Source organism: Dunckerocampus dactyliophorus, chromosome 1 (genome assembly GCF_027744805.1).
Source record: "Dunckerocampus dactyliophorus isolate RoL2022-P2 chromosome 1, RoL_Ddac_1.1, whole genome shotgun sequence".
Classification (NCBI taxonomy): Eukaryota; Metazoa; Chordata; class Actinopteri; order Syngnathiformes; family Syngnathidae; genus Dunckerocampus; species Dunckerocampus dactyliophorus.
In genome coordinates this window covers 40,881,963-40,903,423 of record NC_072819.1, presented here as the reverse complement: position 1 = coordinate 40,903,423, position 21,461 = coordinate 40,881,963, and the positions used below count along the sequence as shown (strand labels likewise).

The 21,461-nt window shown below is 40.9% G+C and overlaps 2 protein-coding genes across 7 annotated transcripts in view; one reads left to right on the top strand and one right to left on the bottom strand.

Annotated features, from left to right (window-relative positions):
- Positions 1-537: 537 nt before the first annotated feature.
- On the top strand, positions 538-16,028 carry LOC129182957 (protein phosphatase 1 regulatory subunit 12B-like). 2 transcript variants are annotated; one of them, XR_008570725.1, is made up of 8 exons: positions 538-1,012; positions 3,681-3,697; positions 5,079-5,205; positions 5,479-5,583; positions 5,681-5,731; positions 5,847-5,897; positions 8,086-8,329; positions 12,318-16,028. XR_008570725.1 is itself a non-coding variant. In XM_054779660.1 (7 exons), the coding sequence occupies exons 1-7, from the start codon at positions 911-913 to the stop codon at positions 12,402-12,404; spliced, it is 540 nt and encodes a 179-aa protein (XP_054635635.1). In that variant the 5' UTR covers positions 543-910; the 3' UTR covers positions 12,405-16,028. The 2 variants fall into 2 exon arrangements, 1 of the variants encoding a protein (XP_054635635.1); XM_054779660.1 differs by lacking the exon at positions 8,086-8,329 and having other exon boundaries at positions 543-1,012.
- Positions 15,409-21,461, bottom strand: part of LOC129182920 (synaptotagmin-2-like) — a 90,903-nt gene continuing 84,850 nt past the window's right edge. For all 5 annotated transcript variants that reach the window (XM_054779615.1, XM_054779589.1, XM_054779624.1 and 2 more), the window contains one exon: positions 15,409-21,021. In XM_054779615.1, coding sequence (XP_054635590.1) covers positions 20,806-21,021 — 216 coding nt within the window. In that variant the 3' untranslated portion in view covers positions 15,409-20,805. The remainder of the gene's footprint in view (positions 21,022-21,461) is intronic.

The following is a 21,461-nucleotide window of genomic DNA, read 5'->3' as shown; positions in this document are numbered from 1 at the left end:
AATGATCAACATATTCTTCAAATACTTCTCTGAGTAACAATGAAGTCATTTTTACCCCTTTCCATTGGATTTTTTATTCGATTTGCAAGTTCGCAGTTTGTGAAACACACACCTCTGAAATAGTTCAGAACAAGTAGCCTTATGCCAGGCATTATATTAATTCTTGAGTTATACATGTTAACAAATGTTCACTGTACTACAAAATTAGATGCCGTACAAACGTGATGACCGATCAAAAGTAAAGCTTGTTTTTAAGGGAGCACACATGACTCAGCACTTCCTCTCCATCACTTGGCAGGTAGGACTATAGCAACTTGGTAACCTGCTGGCTGATGATATCTCCCTAGGTGGCCTTAGCCTTGCTGGGTGAAAACTCCTGCCTCTTGCTTTGTGCTCCACCTCCTCCGTGCAGGCCCGCGCTTAAATGGACAATTTTAGGCCTCAGTGGCGCGTCCCTGTGCAGAGACCCTGGCAGGACGCCACAGAAAGCTTGGTGGACAAGCGAAGCGGAGAGGAGGGTTGGGAGGGAGAGGGAGCTATGAAAAGAGGAGGAGAGGAGAGGAGAGAGAGAGGAAGGCAGATGAAGAGAGAGTATAACTTTGGGGGATCACAGGAAGAGGCAGCACAGGAAGAAACTTTTGGCTGCTTTCTTTTGGCCTTTTTCTACATGTTACCGGAATCTGTGTTGACAGCCTGAAGAAAATGCGCCATTGTGTCAACTCCTCCTCCTTTATCTAACTACTGGCTTAGTATTGGAGTTTGGAAGAAGACAAGGAGTAAAAAGCCTTTCCAAAGTGGGCTCACACCTGTTTTCCCTGAGGATTCCCTGGAGCGCCACCATGGGCTCTGGTGCTTGAGGGAATCTTTGCATCTGTTGTTATTTGGAAGGGCTAGGAGCTGTAGGAGGGAGATGTCATCCTACTTCACTCGCACCAAAGACCTGACTCGTACCAGGAGGTCACTCACTGACTCACCGCCACCCTCTCCATCCCCTACTGACAAAAGCTTCAGAGTAAGAACTTTTCTTCCTGAGAAATACGTATTTTATTTCTTTAGCCTTGATAACTATGAGGTGTTTGTAAATCAAATCTGCATTTCTTCTCTCCAAAAAGCTGTCAAGTCCACTGTCCATCTCCTTGGTAAAGCCAATGAAAGCTTGAATGTTTATCCTGGAGGGTTACTGGTGGATTAAAAAACTTGACAGGGGATTTAAAGCGAAGATTCAAGTAAAATCTTCTTAACACCTGAAATCCAAAATTCTCTGCATAGTATTTGTGTCTTTGGTGAGATACTAATTGGAGTGCTAAGAGCACTTTTATTATCATCCTGTCAGATTACATTTATGCTCTGATTTTCTCACGCTGCTTCATAGTTACATGTACAATGGGCCCCTCACCACACACCAAATTAGTTTATTAAAATGCCATTTCAGCTCTCTGAATTCACTTTGTGGAAAAAGACAACTTTCCCTCTGTAATTTCCCCACTCTAAGTGGACTATTCTCAGTGGGCTTCTGTGTTTATGTCTGTGCATCTGTGTGGCCTTTAACGAGACGGAGAGAGGAATTACGCATCACAGCATAGTCATGCAGAGCCACAGATTGTTTTGTTGCAGACACAGTCACTATCTCTTTAAAAGAAGTGTCTCAAATCGCCAGAGTGTGATAAAAACCTAGGCATTCATTTTCCGTGATGGGTGTCCTCTGTCAGTTGCATATGAGAGACAATGTGATGCATTGATTGATGGAATATTGGAGCTACCATGACGTTATGAGACCTGGGTCTACCTAAGTAAAATCAGGAAGAAGTATCAGCTCATGCAAATTTTTAGGAGTCCGTCAATCTCTGAGGTGTGGAATACTTTATGAGTGTAGTGTCAGTCAGTTTCAGTGTTGGGGATTAAAGAGGGATGCTGGTGTGAAGCAAACAGAAACTTACATTTTCCAAAAATAAATGGATGGTTTGATGGTGAATGTTTGGTTTGGGTGTACATCAATACATGCACTGCAAGCTAAACCCATCATAATATGGTAATACCTAATAGCTTTCAAAACAGCACAGTATTGGTGTTCTAAAGGTAGAAGAAGTGTAACTTTTGATCCAGCTCCTGATACCAAATTGTTAGAATGTTGTGTTATTTAGAGTACGTACACACAGCATTCCAGCAGTAAAATGTGCATGACCTCACTCATTCTCTCTATAAATGCAAACTTAAATGAAGCATTTATACTATGGTTTTCACATATTGTAACATTCCACTTCTCATCATTGCACATGAGGTGAAATACAGTATATCAACCTAAGCTCAGATACTCTCTGCACGTTTTGCTCATAGTATTTGTCTGTCTACCTGCACTCTGATCAATGAACATTGAATCTGATGTTCTCATACTGCAAGAGACCACGGATTTTACTTGTTCCAGATTGCCTTGCTCTGCTCAGACTTAACCGAAGAGACAAATGGGTACTTAGCGTGTCTACTGGAAGTTCTTGGAGCAGAAGGAGTCCCACTCTCTTTTCATGCTTCTGTTGTAGAGAAAGTGGGCACATTCTGGCAAAAACTGAGTGCAGAGGGAACTATGTGGTCTTGTGTGATAAGATGACAATACTGCATTGTCTGCTGCCCTGTGCGTGTGGTGTACCACACTGGAGTATCTGAACCACAAACTATATACGTTACATTTTTGGTGGAGGTATGGATGTACGGTACTCTAAATCTCCTCAACAGCTTTCTTTTGTCTGACATTGAAAGATTTAAAGTGTGTGGGGGCTCCCTGGAGAGGTGGAGGTCTGTGTTTGGTCAACTCTCTTCAAACACATGACCACATAAGGACACGCAGCGCTGGTTCGGTTGTGTAAACACGTGCTAACGAATACCTCCATGGACGCCACGTAAAATATCCCTCAGCGTTTGAATGAATGCTAGCTCTTTTGCTTCAGACGTCAATCCCCACCGTGCAAAGTGTGTTGCTGTTAGTGCTATTTCCATCTGTTCCTTGGCGTTTATTGCCAACAGAGGTCTTTGAATCAGTGGCGTGAGGTTTGTAAGCCCGCAGCAGATATCTAGGAAGGATCAGGGATCAGCAGGGCTTCACTCTGACAACTAAATGATCGTAAATATCCACATATGTGTCAGGTGTACAAGCTACTTGAGGCAGATTTTACAGTACGCCTTTTTTGGTGGGCAGCGGGCAGTCGGCAGAATAATGTTGACATATTTTTGAAGACGTGAGCGTTGTAAAAGCAGTGCAGCAATTCTGTCACTGAAAACATGCAACTCATCTGAAGGCCTGACAGGCCATAAATTCCTTTGTGAAAAGGAAATAAATTCAAAATGGGATCACATCAGGCTGTTTGGCAGCCATGTTGGCTGCACCAGCAAAAGCTCTTCCTGGTGTTTTGCGCAACCTCATGTTTCAGAATCTGATTACTTGTCATGTCATGATGTCATCTTTTTGCACAGATTAATCAGCTACACCAACAAAGTCTGACCTCTGTGAACTATAAGTGCTGAAGTCCCTCCTAGATGCTGTGCGTGCTGTGATAATTCACCTGGGAGTTATTTTCAGAATGGAAAATATGTCCTCTTTAATTTAACAGATACATCTGGATCTAAGCACACTAAATTGTTTCCAGTGCTCTAAATGACCCCAATGTAATTGTTCCTTCTTTGTTTTTCAGCATGACAGACTTTCAAGGTAAATATTTTTTTTCTATTCTTAAATAACCCTAAAATAACTCCTTACTCACCGTAAAAGTATAAGATGTTACAATACACTTTTTAGCTTTTTCAATCAAAATAAAATATACAATATGTACAGTCATGGAAAAAGTTATTAGACCAAACCCTTGTTTCCTCAGTTTCTTGTTCATTTTGATGCCTGATACAACCAAAGGTACCTTTGTTTGGACAAATATAACAATGACAACAAAAATAGCTCATAAGAGTTACATTTTTTGGCAGTACAATGCTATATAGCTATTCCTGTAAGAACTTAAGTGATTTTGGTTATTATCAAGAAAAGCATGGAAGTTGTTAGATATCAGAACTTAAATGAAACTCTTATGAGCTATATTTGTTATCATCATTATATTTGTCCAAACCCTAGGGTCCAAACAACAAAAATCGATATGTAACAATAAAAGGGCACTCAAAAAGGTGCAGTTTAACTATATGGGGGGCGCCACGGTGATTCAAAAAACAGTATCTGGTGTGACGACCATTTGCCTCAAATACCATATACACCGGTCCAGAGCATCTCAAACAAGCTCAGTGGGTGACCTTTCCAGTGAATATGCAAGAAATGGGATGTTTTCAGCTTCCAGGAATTGTGTACAGATCCTTGCAACATGGGGCCGTGCATTATCATGCTGCAACATGAGGTGATGGTTATGAACGAATGGCATAACAATGGGCCTCAGGATGTCATCTCAGTATCTCTGTGCCTTCAAAACGTCATCAAGAAAATGCATTTGTGTTCATTGTCCAGAACAAATGCCTGCTCGTATCTTAACCCCACTGCCACCATGGGCCACTCTATCCGCACCACAGGTGCGGCATGATAATGCACTGCCTCATGTTACAAGGATCTATACACAATTCCTGGAATCTGAAAACATCCCACTCCTTGCATGGCTAGCATACTTAACCATTGAGTATGTTCAGGATGCTCTGGATCAGTGTATTTCGGAATGGCCTTTTATTGTGGCCAACCGAAGCACACCTGTGCAATAATCATGCAGTCTTATCAGCATGTTGATATGCCACACCTGTGAAGTGGATGAATTATCAATGCTCACTAACACAGATTTAGACAGATTTGTAAAAAATATAAATATATTTGAGAAAGATAGGCCTTTTCTGTACATAGAAAAAGTTTCATAGAGCTCAGCTCATGAAAAATGGGAGCAAAAACAAAAGGGTTGCTTTAATACTTTTGTTGAGTGTATAAAATATCCATTAATTATATTTAATGATAATGTTCCCATTATTATATATGGTTCCTTGCTCTATAATAGGCAAACCACTAAATGAAGTAGCCTTTGTAATTTATCTAATCTGCTCTGTGTTGCATGAAGATATGACTCCAGTGGAGATAATGTAGCTGACAAATTGGGCCGGACCAGCTCCTACACCCGCAGAGAGACCAGACTGGCCTCTCTGAATAAGCAGGAGCAAGACACCACAAGCAAAGACTACAAGAAGGTAAAACTCAATTTTCTACAGGGTTCAAGTTTCCAGGTGAGTTGGATCCCATCCCAGCTGACGTTGGTCGAAAGACAAGGCAGACCCACCGGGCACAGAAAGACAAAACGCTCACGCTCACATTCACAACAATGAACCATTTTAGAGTTGAACATGCATGTTTTTGGAATGTGGGAGGCGAAAACCCACAGAAGCACAAAGAGAGCATATATACTTAGACCGTGAACTTAACATGAATGACATGAATCTTTATAGTAAATGTTTCTTCATTAGCTGTACGCAGAAGCGCTACAGGAGAATGAGCGTCTCAAGTCCAGGTTGCAGGACAGCAAACAGGAACTTGTCAACATTCGTACCCAGTTGGAGAAAGTAACTCAGGTAGTAAATGAATCATTTTGTTAGTTTAAACACAGAGGCACAGAGTAACTGTTGTGGCAATTATTGTGTGACAATGAAACATTGCTCTCATTTGCAGAGGCAAGACAGGATATCGGAGAAATCTACTCAGCTTGAAGCAGAGAAAAGGGTATGTTTTTGTCACTTCATTTTATTTCATCATGCCCCTTTACCCTGTTGCATGAGTGATTATTTCTTTATCTTCCTATTTCCTCCCCCTCCTTCCTCTCCTTTCTTAATAACAGGAGAAACAAGCCCTTGAGAAAAGGGTGTCAGGCATGGAAGACGAGATGAAGGTCAGCATATGCAAATCTATACCATTTGCTTGTGTGCAACAGCTTTAAATGCTATTGTCTTATCCAATGCCTCAATGAGAAAGGTGCACACCCCCAGCCAAGCCCCTCCTTTGCAAGCTGAATCAACATGCATTAAGTGTGGTCCACACTGTTGGCCAGGTGGGTTTGGGGCAGTCAAGGAGAGAAGGTTAAAAGCTTGTTCACCACAACGCTCTGCTGGGTCACTTCCTGTCAAGCTAAGGAGGAGTTCAGCTATGCTTATCCCACCGATGTGGATGAATGTTGTGACCTAGTTCCAGCTGAATACCAAACCCGGTCCAATAGGCGAAAGACCTGCTTTTGTGAGACATTCCTGCTCTCGACAGAGTGTGTTCCACTTCACAAAGAGACACAGAGCTGCAAAGAGTGTAGGCCTGTGCATTTTTGTTTTTTACAATATAAGGTTTCATGGCATTCACTGTTCATTATCTATCTATGTTCATTGCTGAACATAGAGAGCTACTCTAGACAGGTAGTCGTTAAAGGAAATCTAATGGACCCAGATTGAGATAAGCAGCCTATACTAGATATTGTAGCAGATGTGTGACACAGATATTTTCATGGTTCCCTCAGCAGGACCCCCCATTGCGGTTCCGCTGTGGGTACCAGCCTTGAGGGGTATGGGTAGGGATGGTGAGTGGTGGTCATGAGTTGAGCGACGCCTGCCTGTCACATCACTTGATTCTCTTCTGTCAAAGCCTAGGGCATGTTTACATGTGTGGACACAATCAAAAACATGATTAGCACCCACCTTGTCACGATCTCACAATCTCAGGACTGCCAGTACTCAAATACAGTGGAACCTCGGTTAGCATATGCAAAAGTTTTGCCTTGGTTCGTGCACGTTTCCCGGTTAGCGTACAATACGGTGCAGGTTTTGTCGTGTTATTATTACACTGATTGAGTCAGCCTGCGCTCATAACATTTTATTTTAGCGCGTTAGCATGGAAACTGGAACCAGAAGTCTTGGCCCCCCAGCTCCACCTCCATTTATGATGTCATCAGTGGTTGACTCGTTAGTTCTTTGCTAACTAACACAGGCTACAAGTCTCTACTTTTCTCATTGATCACGGCTACAAAATAACCCACAATAGAGCCAAAAAACCACTTTGATAAAGAAAGCGAGAAACACAACTGAATTGAAGACATAACTTGTAGCAAAGTATGACAATGTCACCTGTGTGGATATCTCTTCTCCTCCTCCCTCGCTCGTCATGGCCGTCTTTGTAAATAAAGGTCAGTCAAGGTAAAAGTGAAGTTAAATGTTCATTTATCTTATTTATATGTATTTATATGCAGTTTGAATTGTTTTCTGCATGTAAAGCTATAATTGTAAAACTATTTAAAAAAAAAAAAGCATATTAATTGGATTTGCATTATTTCTTATGGAAAAATTTGATCCGGTTAAGAGTACCCTTTGGTTTGAGTCGGACCTTCTGGAACGGATTAATGAAGCTAACCGAGGTTCAACTGAATTCAAATTGACTGCACAATATCATATATGCACAATACTAGGATTATAATGACAAATAGCATCAAGAATTCTTGTCACACTGTCCTTCTGCTCCCCTCTCTTGCCAAGGGCACTTCTTCAGAAAATGAACTTTATCTGCATGACCTGGTCTGTACCAAACACAGGCTTGCTTTAAACGGCTTATATAATTGTGTTTCAGTGTTATTGTGTCGTAAAAAGTAGCCAGATGTCGTCCTTGTTCGTCTTTTTCGGCTGTATTTTTGTCCTGTTTGTGTGTGCGTGTGTGTGTGCTTGTGTTCTGAGAGGAGTACCCTCAGGAATGGCATCAAGGAACCACACTGAGGTTTCCCCCATAGTCAAACCGAGAAGAACTCATGTGTTTTAATGATCACAAACAATTAGAGCGGAACAAGAGTGGATTGAGATTGTTGAAATGTGGACTTAATTATTTTAAGATATTAATATAATCTTTAGCACGTAAGCAATCCCGCTTCCTTCATGAGTTGCTTTGCCTGTTTGAGCCTTTCCTATTTCTTCTGAAGCCTCCCCTTGTGTTTTGCCTGTGAGCCCCTCAGGTCCTTTCTTTGTGAGGGGTTCTTTGCACACACACATCCTCTTCCTTGCATGCTTTCTCTGTCCTTCCTCGTCTTTGTATGTCTCTCCTCCTCTGTGCAGACTTTCCCTGCTCTGGCTCAGGTCCAGGCCTTGCGGAGCGTCAACGACCGTCTCCTGGCTGAGAACAGAGCCTTGCTGCGTGCTCTCTCCCGCCTCTCGGAGACGGCCTCCATGCCGGAGACAGAGGACCTATGAATTCACCTGTTCTCCTCTCACGCCTCCTCCTCATGTCCCCTTCCTCTGCAACATAACCCTCCTTCAGGCACCTCCTCAGCCCCCTCATCCTCTACTGTGCTCCTCTCAGGCAGGTTATGCACTTCTCCCCGCACACCCCCTCCAACCCCATCATAGCATCTTCTTCGGCACTCTTAACTCCCTCACTACTCTAATACCATAAGCATCCTTTTAGAGAGCTGGCGAAAGCAGATAACTGTCAGTATGTGAGGTTTTTTATGTAAACCTGACAAGGGAAATAAATCACTTGAGATTTGACTGATGATTTAAGACATCAAGACTCAAATGCCAAGTGTTTGTATACTTGTAAGAACACAGTCAAAATTGCCACTGTGGCTGAAAGGTATTCATATCCCCAAAAGACGTCCTGAGATAAATTGTGTGCCAATTCAGAAGCTACATGTACATCCTTAAGTGTGTGGATGAGCGAGTACGCCGCTATCTGTATCTGTATCTGTATCTGTTCACCCATCTAAATTATCTGCGTCCGTATCTGTATTCGGATTGAGCGGGGCATAAACCGGAAGTGGGTGTGGTTTTACCGGAAATGGGTGGGGGCTTAAATTCTTTGTGGGGGGCTTTTAATGATCTGTGTGACGTTGGTGATTCATGCAAACATCCACTGATGGCAAACAAGGAAATAATCTGTCAGCCTTGTTCACTGTATTTTTCTCAAAAGCACCACGTTCAGTACTACGAGCAAAGTTTTCCATCTGACTTGATATCACCAGACAAATTAGAAGCAAGCAGACGGGGGGGGGGGACACAGGCAGTGAATGACGCAACACAAGTAGTTTACAGCTCTGTCTTGTCAAATGCACCGCGTATGTTACGAAACAACTTTAACCAAGTAACTTTAAATATTATGCAAACCGAAATAGAGGCGAGCTGAGGAAAACCTAAAAACAAACGTCTAGAGTGGAGGCAGTGACCAAGGCGACACGAGTCGTTTTTAACTCTGTCTTGCCAATTGCACCTCGTACGTTACTAAACAACTTTCCCAACTAACTTTAAATATCATACAACCCGAAATAGAGGCGAGCTGAAAAAAACTGAGTACTGATTCGAGCAACGTGAGTTGGAGTCAAGCCAAGCAAGGACAGAGAAATCATCAATCATTGACTGTGTGTGAAAGAGTGAGGCACGGTTCCTACAACTCTGTCTAGGGAGGGGCGGTTGCTGTGTGTGACTGGCCAATCACAGAGCATGAAGAGGGAATTCATAAGAAGTTACCCGATGAGGATTTTCCTTCAGCGCGAGTACGGATAATGACGAGCTGGACTCGTTTCATGCTCGCACTCGGCAAAAATGCATTATCGGTAACGGATACTGGTTTAAAACGAGTACCCGGCTCAACTCTGTTTCAGAGGCCAATGATGTCATAATGGCTTGCAAAGGTAGTCACAGGCTCCTTCAAACACAGCCTTTTTTTGCCCAATGCGTCCCTTCTTTCCTTTACAGGCTCCTATATACAAAGATGCTTTGTTGGACCATAACACATTCTGTTCAAATACTTAACATAATGACAGAATGCTAACATGTAGCCATCAGGCATCACGAACTAAGGAAGCGGGTGGGAACATTGTACATTTTTGGAAAAAATCAGTGAATCAGTAAATAAAATAACTGTTAGGTTGCAATATAAATATTTCTACTTATTTCTTAGCTGGTCAACAGTTGTTTGATGACTCTGCTTCATTATTCGCCATTATCTTAAATTAGCAGTAACTCCTTCTTTGTTGTTTGCTGTCTTGTCCAACCCTTGAGATACTTTTTTCAAGTGGGTCTCTGTCTTGTAGGTGTACTGTATTGCTACAAGTAACATATGGGTGTGAGAGACAAGAAGAAAAGCTCTGACCCTTTGGTTAGAGTTTGTTTGGCACCGTGTACTGGTTTGAATGTATAAATGTCACTCAATCAATCAATCAATTAAGGAAGGTTTACGTAGATCATGTTAAAATATTTACAAGCACCATAACATCTTAATACAGTCAACATGTGAGTGTTTACACGAAAAATAGTTCAACATGTCCAAAAGGAGTAGAAATAAGCAAAGCTGAATATAAAACAACTTGCCATTTTCAGACTATTTTTCTCAGGAAAATGCCGTCTTATACACACAAATTGTAGGTACCCTTGTGCCAAACACAAAAGTTACTGAAATCATTGGAAACTGACAAAAGTGATTATACAGCAACATTCTAAAAATTAACTAATGGAAATCAGACGTGCCCGCATGGTGTCCTAGTGGTTAGCATGTTGGCTACAGTCAGGAGCTTCGGGTTCGAATCGCTGTTGGGCATATCTGTGTGGAGTTTGCATGTTCTCCCCGTGCGTGGGTGGGTTTTCTCTGGGTACTCTGGCTTCCTCCTACACTCCAAAAACACGCACGTTCGTTTAATTGGCGACTCTAAATTGTCCATAGCCCTGCGATTGACTGGTGACCAGTACAGGGTGTACCCTGCCTCTCGCCCAAAGTCAGCATACCCCTGCGACCCGAGTAAGAATATAGAAAATGAATGAATGAAATCAGACTTTGCCATTGAATTGTGATCTTAAAAAAAATAAAAATAAATGCAATGAAACTGGCCTGGACAAAAATGATGGTACCCTGAACCTAGTATTTTGTTGCACTACCTTTTGAAGCAATCAGTGCAGTCAAGTGCCTCCTGTAACTCTCAATGAAACTCCTGCACCTGTCTACAGGTATTTTGGCCCACTCCTTATAAGCAAACAGTTTCAGCTCTCTCAGCCGCATGTTTCAGTTCTTTCCATTCTAGCCATTCATTGTCCTGTTGGAGGACCCACTGAGACCAAGGTTTCTGACACCGGGCAACACATTTCACTTCAGAATGCCTTGATAGTCTTGACATGTAAAGGTACCCTGCACAGATTAATCACACCCTTTGCAGGATGCAGCACAGTAGCCTTCGAAAATAATCGAGTCTCTTCCAATGGTGTTCTTTTCTCCGTATGCTTCATTTTTTGCATCTGTAAACATAGAGCTACTCTATGTGACTTCCCAAAAAACACCAGATTCGTCTCGCAGAAGCTTTGTATCTCGTCAATATGCATTTTTGCATATTCCTGTATTTAAAAAATATGTATAACTTTTGTCAGTTTCCAGTTATTTCAGTGACTATTGTGGGTTTTTCTTTCTTTCACAGAAAAGTACCAACAATTTTATCCACATCTGTATTTGAGTCAGTGCAGTCATTTTTCACACCAGTTCCAATGAAATGTAACAGGTACATTAGATGTTATTTTTGTCTCAGCAGAGAGGACATTCTTTGACAAAGAGGCAGGTTATTTTTTTTTTAATTGCTCCTCGTGTGAGTATTTAGGGCCACATTGAAAAAAACTAATCTGAGATTTTGAGAAAAAGTCGTAAATTTGCGAGAAGAAACTCATCACTTTGTGTTACAGTCACTGCCTGAGACGGCTATGAAAAGGGGGGTCTTATGTGACCTGGCATGTGGAGGGGGCGGGGTAAGGAAGGTGGAAGTGAAAAGGGCTAGCCATGCTAATCTGTCTGTGCTCAACTGCTCTGTTTTGCAGCCACATTATAAATAAAAGCTTGCCTGAAGCAAGAGGAAAGTTTCCTTCCTTCCTGAAGAGCTATGCTCTGTTTTCCCTCTGACACAATGACCCGTAATATTAGGACTTTATTCTCGTAAGTTTACAACTTTATTCTCGTAAAATTATGACTTTTTTTCGCGGAAATTTACGAGAAAGTTCGTAAATATTCTCAAAATCTCAAGATTATACTTTTTTTTTTTCCAATGTGGCCCTAACACCCCATCGTAGGACAAGGAGACATGACTAATCCCCTAAGAAGACATCGTGAATTAGGAAACTCACCTCTTCTTGTTCCTCCCTTGGACTTCTCACAAGTTCTTCCTCACTGCATGATCATGAACCATGAAGCATGTCCATGTTGCTTGGTCTTGAGGTTGTGTCGGTGCTCCGTGAGCTTTGCGTTCCACAATCAGCGTTAATTTTAAACTCTCTGTGCAGCTGGGCTAATTTGATATCATTTCTTCCATCCACTTTCCTAGGTCTTAACAGAGCTCAAGACGGACAACCAGAGGCTAAAGGACGAGAACGGTGCTCTCATTCGGGTCATCAGCAAACTGTCTAAATGAAAGAACGTTCTGGTTTGCTGATATTCATGATGCGGTCACACTTACTACTTCCTGTCAGGTGTATCCAAAGAACTGTTGCGTATGGATTTCAGGAGTTGCAGTATAATAAACAATGATTAGCCATTGTTTTCTTTCAGGGACCACACATGCAGTTTAGTTGATATTCCAAAGCCCCTGATATCTTGCTTGCTTTTTAAGTAGGGATTACATAACGATACCATGACTACTATGACATTATATTTGTCCGTAGTACTATTTAACCAATACGAACCCATGCTGACCAACACCTAAGTGTCCTAAAATACAGTTTTTGCTTGACTTTAACTAAGTCTCTATGTGACACAGGCAAAACATTTTGACGTGCTTGTCATGTGGCAGTCATGTGACTATCCCTGGATATAGCTTCCACAAAATGGCAGTGTGTCGGGTCAACACATGTAATTTGCTCCAGCTTATTTTTCGCCATTAAAAGTAATTTTAGACCCATTTAACAATTCCAATGCTTAGTGTGTCAAATAATTACCGCAACTGTAATGATTAAAAAACTGTCGGGGTTAGTACTACTGAAAGGCCATGACAGGATGACTGTTGGTACAAGTGTTTTGTAAGAATATTGTTTTACAATTCAACGGGAAACACAATTATTTAGCATGCCATCGCACACGGTGAGTGCAGTACCTCAACGAAAGCATGTCATAATCGCTGCAGTTTGGAAAGGTTTCATGTTTGATGGACTATTTCCAGAACTTCCAATGTGTTTCACTCTGCCGTCCTTTGAGAGATACACTGACGTGTGAAATAAAGTGTCCTACGATGTTTATTTAAGCATTTATTCGTTATTGTCAAAGGAACACACCGGTTATTCTGACTTGTTTGTCTGAGTTCTTTGATGTTTTTACATATGTAGCTCAATGCTAAGTGACACTTTAGGCTGGTAGCGTTTGCACTACAGTATTTGCTAAACTATGATAAGTCAAGACAGTCTAAGCATTTTTACACTTATGTTGGTGTCTTCCACAATGTTTCTAACATTGAAGACTTTCTTCAAAACCTTTATTTAGCCTGCTGTTTTAATGATATAAGAATATTACGGCCGCCACACAAACTGGAGAGATGAAAAGAGTATTTTGTCTTGAGCTAATGCTAACATTTTGTTGTTTCTGAAGAGGTTGCTCACTCAGATTCCTTTTCATTCATGATTTTGCTGTGTTGCTTTTTAGTTATTTGACATGAAAATGATACACTACTTACCCTTTTGGGGCTCCTCATATAGAGCAGCATTAGGTGTATCTGGTTGTCAAATGGGCTAACATTAGCCTGGAAGATAAATGGAGAGCCACACTTTGTTAGCCCTTAGCCTGATTAGCAGTCCAGTCTGCTAGCTCCATTAGCATCTTTCAACCTTTTGTTATTAATTTGTTTCCATTCAAGTCAGTGTTGCCAGATGGGAAACGACAAGTTATCGTACCAGATGCTTAAAATCATTTGACATTGCTCAGCACCATGTCAAGTCACAGACCATATAAAGTAGGGGTGTCCAAAGTGCAGCCCAGGGGCCATTTGCGGCCCACGGCGCATTCTAAAAATATAATTTCACAAGAGATGAGAAAAAAAAGCAAAATTGGACAAATCTGCAGTAATTTTACAAGAATAAATAAAAAATATGAAGACAAAAATTTGTAATTTAACAAGAACAAGTTGTCAATTTACAAGAGTAAAGTTGTAATATTATGAGGAAAAATGACGTAAGTTTAGTAGTAAAAAGTTGAAATATTAAAGAAAAAACATTTTTTTGAAGTCATAATATTATGAGTAAGAAACAAAACAACAAATAATGTAATTTTTGGAAAATTAGTTTGCGGAAAAAGTTATAATATTACGAGAATAAAGTCAAATTATTATGGGAATAACGCCATAATTAGGAGAAGAAAATTTACAAGAAGAAAGTGGAAATAGTTGGAGGATTTAAAAAAACAACCACAGCAAAAATGGAAAAGCAGCTGTAATTTTTACGAGAATAAAGTCACTACATTAAGAGAAAAAAGTAATGTTAGGAGGACAAGTTGTGTCATTTTAGTCGCATGCAGTTGAAATATTACAGCAAAAATGTTATGTTTTAAAAGTCGGAATATTATGACAAACAAATCAAAATTTTAATTTTTGGTTGGGGGGAAAAAGTTAGAATATCATGGGAATAAAGCCAAAATATTATGGGACTTGAGACGTAATATTTCGGAAAAAAAATTTACAAAGATTATTTAAGAAGAAAGAAAGTCGAAATGTCAAAATAATAGCTGAAATATAAAAAACAAGAGAGGCACGGAGGACTTTGAATATTAGTGCAGACCTGCCAGCATGTATGAATTTGTCACACTGCTTGTATGCTTCACTGCTCTCCCATCTTGTTGCGTTTCGCTGGTTTCAGTTTCGAGTTCAGTCTTTACAGTACAGAAAAATAGATATGATCAATTTCTCAACAGTATTTCAATCGGGGGGGATGGGGCGCAAAAACATTTTTTGTCCCACAGTGGGGGCATGACATGAAAATAATTGAGAAGCACTGAAATAAACCAACAGCACTGTTGGAAGAAAGAACAGAACAGTGCCCCTATCTGGCGGGAAAGAGGTACTTAAGGCAATACACAACATCAGACACACAGCCATGTATCCAAGGGGTCAAATGATCGTACATTACGGGATTTTTCAAATTATTTCGATCGCAAAATGATCGTACATCTGGCAACGCTGATTCTAGTACATAAATAATTTCTGGAAGTGTCTACTGGTGTGTCTGTTTTGCGGCCATGGTCAGCATGCTAGCCGTTCTGCAAGTTGATGGCTACATCCTGTCGAGTATGACGTACTTTCTATTTGAACATGTTGGTGTGTCCACGTTGTGCATTAAACTCTAACGTTACGAACCATCTGTTGTTTGTCAGCGTGACGCAAAGTGAGTAATAGCAGCCACCCAGCACCATCACACAACACATTGGACACAAAACCATCACGGTAATTAAAAGTTCTTTATTTCCTATTTGTTTTTTTGTACAGAACTGGTAACACATATGATAAATTTGTAATAAGTTATTTGGCTCCCTTGATAACGTTATAAGGATCCCCAACATTTGTCCACATAAGGGTCAAGAGGAGTTTGTGAGCAACGTTTGTGTCCAGTCAAGGGCTAAAGCATGCGATCCACAGTAGGCACAAGTACTGACATGAACACGCGCACCACGACACGAGACACAAAGAACACAGCTAGAGGACACAACCTGACCGTCCTTTGATCCAATGCTTTCCAAGAGGATGGAGAAGAGAAAGTAAATGAAACGGGGGGGGGAAGGAGTCTTGAGAACAGCTGGAGCGAACGGTTGAAAAGTAGGATCAGGTACAGGAATTTGGCAGTTTACACTAAGTCCATGTTGTAAACATGAAGGCCAGCGTTCTTTATGCACAGCAAAAGCAGAATTCGGGGAGGAGGGACTCCATGCGCCAGATGAAAGACTCCGATGACACATAAAACGAACAAAGACACAAATATAAAGCCGACATTTAGGGAGACAAATGCCCGCCGTTGATGCACACAGAGACGCTACATGTGAAGAATACACCACAAAAACAAAAGTGATTGCACTTTTCCTCACTTTTTGACTAAATACAGCAAGTAAAGAGATTAAGTGGATGGTTTCCCTTTTTAAATCCCAGAATTTGTTTCTAAAAAGCAATACAGTCGTGCATAAAGTGTGTTCGGACCAAAAGTTTCGATAGAACTGGAATGAAGTGATTGTTTTTCCTGTCAGGTCTCCTAACATAGATTCAAACAAACCCGCCCTCTGTCGCCTCAGCAGTCCAGTAACGGTAGCGGTGAGTACAAATCTCATCAATGTGCTCGTATCTGTAGTCACGTTTGCCAAGAATGGTTTTGCTACGTGGTGTTTTGGCTTCACAAATTCACGACTGTGTAGTGAGGGAGCGGCAGTCTTCCTGAAACATGCTGAAATGATCCGTCATCATTTGGACTTTGAATTGCACCAGGATAGGCACGATAAACTAAAAGTAGGTCAAGCAATGCTAAGTTATCTAGCTGCTGCTTGCAATTCGGGCAATGTTAGCAGTTACCACTCAACCGATGCTAAGCTAACCTGTTGTAAAGCGTTGTACATGTGTCATGATAGACTCTGCATGCCTAAACTGGTCGATGATAACACTTTCCTGGTAGTGTATTATTAGCTGAACTATGCTCAGCTAACCTTTTCCACTACTAGATTTTTTTTTTTTAGCATTAGCAGTGGTTGTTAAATTACGGAGCTCCCGAGGGAACATGGAGGTAAAACTGATGGGTTTTCATGAAGAGCTTGTTCAGAGCGGATGTTTGCGGTGAAACGTCAGATTAAGAACAGCACTCTTTGAGTACTCTTTGAGTACTGACACTTGAAAGGAAATACATTGATTAGCCGTATATCGGATTCTTTCAGTTGTGTGTACTGCTTGTCCTGTCAGTAAACAGTCATGTCAGAAACTCAACGAATGTGCTGTTCTTAATTTGAAGTTACACCGCAAACATCCGCTCAGCACACGGAAGTGCAATGCTCTTAATGCAAACAGTGTTGCGTTCTCTTGCAAAAGTTTCGCGTTCTCTCGCAAAAGTTCGTTCCCATCAATTTTTTTTTTACACAAAAGTTTTGCATTCTCTCGCAAAAGTTTCGTGTTATCTCACAAAAGTTTTGCGAGCTCTCGCAAAAGTTCGTTCCAATTTTTTTTTTCCTAGGCGAAAAACTGTTTTGCGAGAGAACGGTGCTCTCGCAAACATTTTTGCGTTCTCTCGCAAAAGTTTCGTGTTGTCTTGCAAAAGTTTCGGGAGATCTCGCAAAAGTTTCACGTTATCTCGCAAAAGTTTCGCGAGCTCTCGCAAAAGTTTCGCGTTCTCTCACAAAAGTTTTGCGTTGTCTCGCAAAAGTTTTGCGAGCTCTCGCAAAAGTTCGTTCCCATCAATTTTTTTTTTTTCCCATGTGCAAAACTGTTTTGCGAGACATCGGTGCTCTCGCAAACATTTTTGCGTCCTCTCGCAAAAGTTTTGCTTAGATCTCGCAAAAGTTTCGCGTTATCTCGCAAAAGTTTCGCGAGCTCTCGCAAAAGTTTCACAAGCTCTCGCAAAAGTTTTGCGAGTTCTCGCAAAAGTTTCGCTTTGTCTCGCAAAAGTTTCGCGAGCTCTCGCAAAAATTTTGTGAGCTCTCGCAAAAGTTTTGCATTCTCTCGCAAAAGTTCGTTCCCATCAATTTATTTTTTCCCCATGTCCCCTCAAGGGCTCTGTATTAAATATATGCTAAGCTAAGCTAACTCTCATCCCAAGTGGTTATGCTGTGACCTTTTGCACTGTCACTGTCACAAACACGCTAACTAAGCTCATGGTCAGTTGCTAGAAAAAGCATTCAAATCATGACCTGCATTAGCTACAACTATGCTAAGCTGAGCTAACGCTATTAGCAATTTTGTAAAAATTGAAACCTCAAATCCAACCCTCGATTTTGTTAGCAGTATTAGTCAAAACTATGCTCGGCTAAAAAGCCGGCAAACCCAGTTTGGATGATAAATTGCACTCACCCCAAAAGCAATGGCAGGGTTATCACGGACTTAAGTGTGACATTACATTGATAATGAATACAATCAGACTAACAAAGTAAAAAATAAATAAATAAATAAATACACACACACACACACACGCCCTAAGAAACTGTTCCGGATGCTCACATCTCTCTGAAATGAATCTGTAAATGCAATGTCAGGACAAACTCTGGCCAAGAAAAATGACATTATTTTTCCCTTATACAACAAATCTATCTGCTCAGCTGAGCCCTAAAGAGTTAGTGCTTGAGTTTTATGGCTTTAGTTTTATAGTTTTAGCATTTATATTGTATACACATATTGTAGAATAAAACAGTAAAAGACATAGCCATGAAGGTCAAAAACAATCATTGAAAAAAAAAAGTCAACAAATAGTCGGGAAAAAGGGATTCCAAGTCATTTGTGTTTTAACGGAACGGCTCATTCTTTCGGCCAGTTGGAGGAAGAAATGACCCATCACGGATCGATCATTGGCACAACCACAACAAGACACCTATTCATTTCACTCTTATATTATTATAATAGTTTACAATGACACTGCAGGGTGTTCTTTTTAAGGAAATGAAAGACTTGAAGACTTGGAGACCCTTGTTCCATAGAAGAAAATGCAGATATGGCAGTATGGTTGAACATGAAACAAAAGCAATAGAATACTTGAACCACAGGGAGTTAAGATAGCAAGCATGCGGCTACATTTTCATCCTACATGAACTCACACACGGTACTGGACGACACACTTGCTTAAGAATTTCAGGCGTGGAAAGGTTCCTCTAGGAATTAGTAGTAGTATTACTCTAACATCTGGATGACATTCTCTCCAATGACCCTCATGGAAAATAAATACACATTTGATTCATTTAGAAAATATACAGTGCATCTTTTTTGTTGCTGTTTGTCGTGTTAATAAAATGACAAATGACACCCATTTAAGTACACTAGATATTTTTGCTCCGTCTCTAAAACATGCTCTTATGTACAGTATTTTTGTATAAACATGCAGTATCAACGTGGATGGACTATGTATTTAGGGAAAACTACACCAACATGTTGCTCCATTGCTTCCGTGTCGCCTTTTTTTTTATTAATTTTTTTTTTTAGTGTTGTCAACAACATGAAAAAAAGAGAGAACGAAACCTGTGAAACATTTGTTCAATTCCAAGCTGCATTTGATTCATGTTGACTGAGCACAGTCAACTGGTAGTTTTTTGTTGTTTTTTTTTTGCAAGTGTAGCGATACATGTGTTGATGCTTGTCAATTTATCCAACATTGATACGTTTTGGTCACGAGATGACATCTCTTCAAAAGAACGTGAGTTATTTCAAACACAGCGAACCAAACAAAGCCGGCACTGATGCCACATGTGCCACAAAAAACCCGGAAAACATTTCATCCCCCCCCCAAAACGAGAGCAGCATACTGCTGAACGAAAAAAAAAAAAAATCCCAGTTAGTGCAATTAAATTCAACTGTTTGAAATGTTGTCTTCGCAATCCAGTGAGAAACCAAACAACTGAGAGACGCACAAAAATGAGTGGCAATTAAAAAAAAAACACACACAATCAACTCCATCAAGTATCACATAATTCTTTTCAAATAAATAATTAAAGCTTTGTTTTTGTTTTTTTTCAATCATGTTTAGATGTACCATTTCGAGATAAAGTGCTTGAGCAATGAACGTGTTTGAAAATCAAATAAGGGAATAAATGCAAAACAAAGGGCGTGGCAAATGAAGAGAACAACACCACTAAGTGGAAGGCGTCCCTGGTAGTTGAGAATTGCTTATTTTGATACTTGGAAGGCTTGTCTCCTTTATGACTGTAAGACGTGTGTGTGGAGTCCATGACTGATGGCAGTAGCGCGGAACAAGTGAGATACGGCGTCGCTGGGACAGGAGGTGGTGCACGGCAGGCAGTCACCGACACCTTGTAAATATCACATCATTGGTGGTTGGAGTCAGTCTGTTGGATATCCCCTTAATATGATGTTTCGCACAGTCAAGGACACACAAAAATACAAATTCTCCCTCATCCTTCAAGCTCAAAATCCCTCACTGACCAACTCGCTCAACGTGTGTTGATCCTAACAACCCGTGCAGAACAAAAGGCGTGGAGTCTCCTCTCAGTATTCCTGAGACGATGGGCGAAAGGTGAACTAATCGAAAAGGCAGTGTGTCGTGTGGGTAGCATGATATGTGCCTACCACTACTGGCTACCCAACTCTAGGAATGTACTAACAGAACGGTCGAGTAAGATAAGTGGCAGGTGTGGAGCGTGGTGCACGATACACCCAAGGAATGGACCTGCTTGTGTTATTCCTCTATCATATGGCAGTATAAAGCATTTTTATTATTAAGCACTATTCTAAGCAGACTGTGTCACTAAGGGGACGGGGGGTATAATATCGATGAATGGATGCTTTTTTTCCCCTCATTCACCAGATTCCCGTTTAGCGCTCTAACTGGTCGTTATAGTCGACGCTGTACTTTCAGTAACAGAACTACAACCTCAATACAAAAATAGATCTAAAGGAAATCAACAAAGTATCTGTCCATCCTGTAACTTGTCAACTTTTTTTTTTTTCAATGGCATTATTTTATATAACATGATGCTTTTTTAAGCTCTATTTGGCATCATGATGAACTGTATGTATGGATCTTTTGAAAGATGGGGCAGGGCAGTTGGCGGGTGTACATTTGGGTCCGGAATATACATAGGCATGTGGGACCTGCGAGAATGATGGGAAACGTGTGGGGAGTTGGGGGGGCAGCGTGGGAGGGAGTTTACTTCTTGGCAGTCAGGGCTGCGAGGGCACCATCCACCTCTTCCTCTGGCTGCAGTGGATGCCACTGGGCAATGGGACGTCGCGGGTTGGCCAACATGTCGGACCAGTGTTTCAGCCCCGCACCGGTGGACTTGCTGCCTACCCAGATCTTCCCGATGGCGTCGTTCTTGCCGATCTTGTCGTAATCTAGCACTGTGATCACAGCTTGGATTTTCTGGTGAATATGAAGGAGAAAGTATTACAAAAAAAACATGCATGTCTGCCAACTTACCTACAGGTACCTGGACAACGAACAACCTACCCCCCACTTTCCTATCTACAGTACAGTTGTCCCTCGCTTCGGTTGGAACGTCACGGCTTCACTCTATCACAGTTTTTGAAAGATATGTTAATCAATAAATCATACTGTTTCGTGGCTGAATATGGCCTATTACTAGTAAAAAATGTGCACATTGAAGCACATTTTACATATTTTTTGCTTACATTAAACTTTATCAATCATAAAAATGGCTAAATGAACTAAAATACAAATATAATGGTGTGAAAAAGTGTTCGCCCCCGTCCTGATTTCTTTTTTTTTTTTTGCATGTTTGTCACACTTAAATGTTTCAGATCATCAAACAAATTTAAATATTTGTCATGACAACACAACTG